The following is a 5658-nucleotide window of genomic DNA, read 5'->3' as shown; positions in this document are numbered from 1 at the left end:
GGAGACAAAAGGTTAGGTGGGCAGATGAGTTTAAGAAGTTTGCGGGTATAAATTGGAAGCAGCAAGCACAGGACCGGGTTAACTGGCGGAACATGGGAGAGGCCTTTGTCCTGCAGTGGACGTAGTCAGGCTGATGATGATGATGAATGCTGCACGCACGACGTCGTGAGCGCAGACCGGAAAAGGCTGCACGCACGACGCGGCATAGTAGCGCCATCTAGCGGGTGACGACGGTGACGATGCTACTAGCACATGACCAGCACGTGGCGGCCCGAAACGCCACCGACGCCACGCGGGCCATGCTCACGCGTAGTCAACATAGCTGTGTCAGTAGTGGTTGTGCGCAAACCGCGCAGACCCCCTCGGCAGCGTTTATCACTCATCTTTCACGCGCGTGCCTGCTGTCTCTGTGGCGGTGCGAGTTTCGAAGACATGGACGAAGGCGCGAAGTTCGATAGCTTCGTCGAGTTTGACCGAGCATTCAGAGATTTTCAAGTGACTACGAACACTCTTTTTGTCACAAAGGCATGCAAGACTGTGGACATTGTGAACTCCCGGCTTTCTGCCGGTCTAACTAAACTCGATGCAAAGTTAAAATTTGCGAACATAACCAATGCTTGCAAGTACGGTGGTGCCGTGAGAAAGTTGGGGAGTGGAATTCATCCGCAACAAAGGTAAGCGCTTCCACTCTCGCCTTGAATGAAGGTGCCCCATTCGCAGAGCGTGAACTTTGGAGGTGAAAAACTTCTCTCTTCTCCTAGAACTATGAAGAAGGACTGCCCAGCCAAAATTATCGTAGCGGCGCGCCGGGCCAACCAACAGCTAGAAGTCACGGCTGTCAACCTCGAGCACAACCACGAGGCCAGCCCGGAAACATATAAGGCGTACTCGGAGTGCAACCAGCTGAACGAGGAGGAGGTGAACTTCGTTAGGCCCCTAATAGAGCTGAATGTCCGTCCTAGCCTCATCGTGGAGAAGCTGAGACAGGAAACTGGTAAGAAAAGTTTTTTTTCTTGCGAGATTAGTCGTTTAATTGACTTCTTTATTTTGTTTATGCAGGGAAAGCAGTAATCGTCAAAGACATACACAACCTGAAGTGTGCGCGGCGAGGCCAGGATGAGGCGAACCAGTTAATGGAGGAGCTGAACTACTGCAAAGCGAAATATGGCGCGAAAGTACTTTCCATCACAGATGAAAACAAGGAATTGCAGATCCTGTTCTTCCAGACCCCACACATGCAGCAGACATTCAAGTGCTTCCCAGAAGTCCTCCTCCTTGATGCAACGTACTGCACGAACAAGCTGCGCATGTCTCTTTTCGTAATGGTCGTACAAGATGGGTCCGGCTTGAGTCATGTTGTCGCGTATGCATTTGTGGCATCTGAACAGCAACATGTAGTTACTAGTCTTTTAGAGATCTTTGTCCAAGAAAACTCTGCAGCAACGAATACAAAAGTTGTGGTCATAGACAAGGATTTCACTGAAGTGAACGCTGTCAACGCAGCCTTCCCAGGTTCCCCAGCAGTGTAACTGTGTGAGTTTCACGTGAAGAAGGCCTTCCAAACAGCTGCTGCACAGCTCGGAAAGTCTCCTGATGAACGCAAGCATTAGTTGGGTAGCTTTAGTGAAATGCTGCATGCTCCCACGCCACAGAAATATGATGACGCAAAAGCTGAATTTGAAAGGTATGCCAGTTCAGAAGCCACCAGCTATTTCGCAAAAAACTGGAGCAACATCACAGAGATGTGGGTACGGTACCATTGTGATCAAGAGTTCACAGGAGGCAACAATACCAACAACCGTGTTGAATCTCACAATGCGAAGATAAAAAATGTTTTCTCGTCATCCTCAAAACTTCATGAAGCTCTTCGTGGCCTCTTAAAGTTGTCTACAAGCTTGTCCCAAGAAGCACATCACAAGACCATACTTCGGAAGACCTGCGACTTCTACAGCTATGAAGGACATGAAGGTGCGCAGGAGCAGTGTCGCAAAGTTCTCACACCGTATGCCTGCAAGCTATTGAGCAATGAGCTGGTGAAGCTTCGTGATAAACCTCGAGAGGTTAAAAAGTTGTCGCCACGTACCTATGCCGTGTTTTCTACATCTACTGATGTCTGGCATGATGTTTCCTTCGAAAAACATTCATGCAGATGTACCACGTATAAAAAGATGAAGCTGCTTTGCCGGCACATGCTCGCAGTTTGTGCTAGATTTGACGTCAAACCATGCCTGGAGGAAGCTCTCAGCAGACGATGGTTCAAATCATATCAGCTGGAGTTTTTTGGAACCACTGCAGATAACCATGAACAAGATGACATTGACTCTGAGTCCACGACGGAGAGCTCTGCAGAAATACAAGCTCTGTTAATGCCAGGGCCTTCCTTTCAGAAAATGAACAGAAATCAGCGTTTCAATTATGCAATGCGGACGCTTAAGGCTATCGCAGACAATTTGGCTGACTGCCAGCCAGATGTCTTTGCAGCAAGGCTCGGTTTCTTAGAGTCTGTGAACGCAGCCTGGCTAAGGCAAGAAGATGTGGCACTGAGCCATCATGAAAAGGACAAGGTGCAAGCACCAGAAAATTCTACTGCACAAGATATTTGCTCGGCAGATATGTTGCATGCTGATGAAGAGCAGCAGCTGCTCGACAACAATCAGCCCAGTGGATCTATCGAGCCCTTGATCAGCAGCAGTGAGACTGGAAGCTCTACAAACCAAGAGAGCACCACATCCAGCTTTGTAAGCGAGATAAGACTTCCCTATGTCAAGAGCCGAGGCCGTCCAAATAAGCGGGTGCTGCAGAACAGGTTCAAGCGACCAAGAGAACAAGATGATGGCAGACCTGTGCCATTTAGGCAGCTAACTGAGAAGTCCCAAACAAAATGTAAGGAAGATTCAATTATGCTATTTGATACTTGCGTTTATTCTAATAACTGCACTTGCATAAACTTTGATTTCTTGCATTATGCTTTTTTTCCTAGTGATATTGTCAGGCCTCATTGATGACAGCCTGTGCCAAAGGGTGGTGGATGGTGCGTACATCCTACTGGAGGATGACCTGGAAGTTCGTCCCGAAGTCCTCCCCAGTGCTCTGCTTGACTGCAGAGTATCCCTGCCAAAACTTAAAAAATACTTCAGTCCTGACGCATGGGCTCTTTTAAGTTCCTCGGGTAAATGATTCTAACATCTTCAATGCCTTTATGCTTTAAAAATGTGTAATTGTGTTTTTTCTTCACAGTTGCTATAAAGAAGGAGAAGGAACTGTGGAGTTGTGGCCTGTGCAAGCAGATCAACGATGGGCAAACTAGCATGGTTTGCTGTGACCAATGCCTAGAGTGGTTTCACTGGCGAGGGCATGCTTTCTGGAAACTTCATTGCTAAGTTTGCAATGGAAAATGTTAAACTGTGTTAAAGAGCAAGTGTTTCTGCCATTTGAATATTTTTTTCTTCTGGGTAAGGCCCCCTTTCTATAGTTAATGAAAAAACATTGCATTAAAAGAATAAAATAACTATTTCCAACAGTTTCAAGATAAACAGTTGCAAAACTGGTTTTATAATGATTTTCATCATAAAGGGCCACATCTCTTGCTGTCAATTTGCATCAAAATTAGTAATGGTCCTGGACTTCATTAATTTAATTTAGCATAGTAAGTTATCGATAATTTTCACAGTAAATAAATTTTCATTTCAGGCCATGTGCTGGGATCACCAAAGAAGCTGCGAGAAAGTTGTGGTACTGCACTCAGTGCACTTCAAAGAGTTTCACAGCTGCCTCTGATTGAGTTAATATCGCCTGACAAATACCATGTCCCTGGGGCGCTTCTGTTAACTCCAAAGCAATCAAAATCAATAAAATTATTTGCCCCTCTCTGTTTTGTTGAATTTTAGAGGAAGATGCCACAGTACCCTTGGTGGTTTTGACATCTAATATATTCTAGCTTTGTTAATTACTTTGAGAGTCCAAAGTGGTCCGCATAGCAGAATGATGCAAAAGCGCACAGGCAGTCCTAGCTTGCAAGAAATAAGCCAAAAAGACAAAAAAGGATTTTCTTTTCACGGCGTCTGGTTTCATTACCAAGCGATTTCGACTGCAGACGTTGCCTCGTGGTTAACACTTAAAAACATTTAATGTTTCAGTTGCTTGTCTGCCGAAGAGTCCGTTTGCGTGCACTGTTGGAAGCAGTTAACCGTGGCTATCAATCGGAGCCTGTTATCAAAGGGCGTTTCATCTCCACCCTTGTAGCCAGGGCCGGGGGGTCGTTGACCCCCCCTGCCCCTGGCTACGCACCTGCTTGAGAGATGATGACTGGCACGGCCGCCTGGATCGGGCGCGCGCGGCGGGCCGCGCGCCCCCGATCCAGGCGGCCGTGTGACTGGGATCTAATTTGTTTTTCGCGCCGCTTGGGGACATATTCACACAGTTCAAGTGCCGTGAGAACTTAGCTCCAGTTGTACACGAAATGCATGGATACGTGCTGAGGTTGGGCGCAGGAAAAAAAAAAGCCGTGGCGCCGCGTCAAGAGAACTTTGCGTGTGCTTTTGTAGCGAGTGCTGAGGCGCAGACGATGCTAACTGCTTGGTCTAATCGCTCAGTGGTCTGGTGCATGCGCCCGCTTTTCATTTTAACGCGTTTTCTTTTCTCGATTTTTTTTTTCATCCTCAAAGTTGTAAAACTAGTCCAAGGCACAACGTGGCCATAAACGACGCCACTTACTCGGCCTGCCAGAGCGGATAACCGGGCGAGTCCTCAATGCGAATTTCTATCCTTTCGCGCAGCGCTGTGCGCATCTCGCCGGCCAGGACCATACGACAATATTCTACTACACTCTAAACCGCCATGAGCTAGATGTCGAGAATTTGCCGCGTCCATGACTGTGCCGCACCGCGCTTTCCGGATCTCAAAGGCTACATTAATGCCACGCTCATCACACGAATCACACTAAGTCGCGTCGTCACCCGCTAGATGTCGCTACTATGCCGCGTCGTGCGTGCAGCCTTTTCCGGTCTGCGCTCACGACGTCGTGCGTGCAGCATTACTCTTAAGCTATAGTCTGTGGGTGATGGCAAGGTTAACAGTGACAGAACAGGATTCCGTGTAAGAGCTTACGGGAGCTTTTGCAGACTAAGTTAGCAGGTAACTTGAGGCAAGGCAGAAAACTAGGGCTGTCGTTGTTATCAGGCTTAATTGTTCGCAAGACAGGAATCATTCGTGGAACATAGAACGGTACCGGAAGCCGTCATGAATCTGAAAGCCCTGCGAAAAGCTGTATTGCTAGCGGTCGCAGAGGAGTTGAAAGTGGATGTGTCGGACTCCCCGAACAGAACAGAACTGATCGAGGGGATAGTCGGGACAGGGACAAGCGATGAGGAACTCTCGGGCTGTGTCATGGACGTTGAGAAAAGAATGGCAGAAGCACAGAGAAAAGAAGCAGAGGCAGAAGCCCGGAGAAAAGAGGCAGAAGCCCAGTGAGAAGAGGCAGAAGCCCAAAGAAAAGAGGCAGAGGCCCAGAGAGAAGAGGCAGACGCAGCCAAAAGGATACGTACACACGAGTCTAAAATGCGAGCATTAGACGAAGACATTGCAAGGATGAATCGTTTAACTAGGGCACAGCATCGGAAGCGTTTTTGGTCGTGTATATGTTCAGTATGTGTAGAGCCC

General features: G+C 47.8%; 2 protein-coding genes across 2 annotated transcripts; both read left to right on the top strand.

Moving 5' to 3' along the window:
- The first annotated feature begins 432 nt into the window (after positions 1-432).
- LOC142761719 (uncharacterized) lies at positions 433-1529 on the top strand. Its single transcript, XM_075876844.1, has 3 exons — positions 433-674; positions 762-994; positions 1060-1529. The coding sequence occupies exons 1-3, from the start codon at positions 433-435 to the stop codon at positions 1527-1529; spliced, it is 945 nt and encodes a 314-aa protein (XP_075732959.1).
- Positions 1530-2420: 891 nt separating this feature from the next.
- On the top strand, positions 2421-4372 carry LOC142775446 (uncharacterized). Its single transcript, XM_075876843.1, has 4 exons — positions 2421-2883; positions 2981-3169; positions 3238-3298; positions 4243-4372. The coding sequence occupies exons 1-4, from the start codon at positions 2421-2423 to the stop codon at positions 4370-4372; spliced, it is 843 nt and encodes a 280-aa protein (XP_075732958.1).
- Positions 4373-5658: the final 1286 nt, after the last annotated feature.

This window comes from Rhipicephalus microplus, chromosome X (genome assembly GCF_043290135.1).
Source record: "Rhipicephalus microplus isolate Deutch F79 chromosome X, USDA_Rmic, whole genome shotgun sequence".
Lineage (NCBI taxonomy): Eukaryota > Metazoa > Arthropoda > Arachnida > Ixodida > Ixodidae > Rhipicephalus > Rhipicephalus microplus.
Note: the sequence above shows the minus strand (reverse complement) of the source record. Positions and strands in the feature narration are given on the sequence as shown.

Bases quoted from the DNA above. Each gene is read 5' to 3' on its own strand.
- LOC142775446 (XM_075876843.1), top strand. From the start codon at position 2,421: ATGCGGACGCTTAAGGCTATCGCAGACAATTTGGCTGACTGCCAGCCA. The intron at 2,884-2,980 runs GTAAGGAAGATT...TTTTTTTCCTAG, and splicing joins TGAGAAGTCCCAAACAAAAT to TGATATTGTCAGGCCTCATT. The intron at 3,170-3,237 runs GTAAATGATTCT...TTTTCTTCACAG, and splicing joins GGCTCTTTTAAGTTCCTCGG to TTGCTATAAAGAAGGAGAAG.
- LOC142761719 (XM_075876844.1), top strand. From the start codon at position 433: ATGGACGAAGGCGCGAAGTTCGATAGCTTCGTCGAGTTTGACCGAGCA. The intron at 675-761 runs GTAAGCGCTTCC...CTCTTCTCCTAG, and splicing joins GGAATTCATCCGCAACAAAG to AACTATGAAGAAGGACTGCC. The intron at 995-1,059 runs GTAAGAAAAGTT...TTGTTTATGCAG, and splicing joins GAAGCTGAGACAGGAAACTG to GGAAAGCAGTAATCGTCAAA.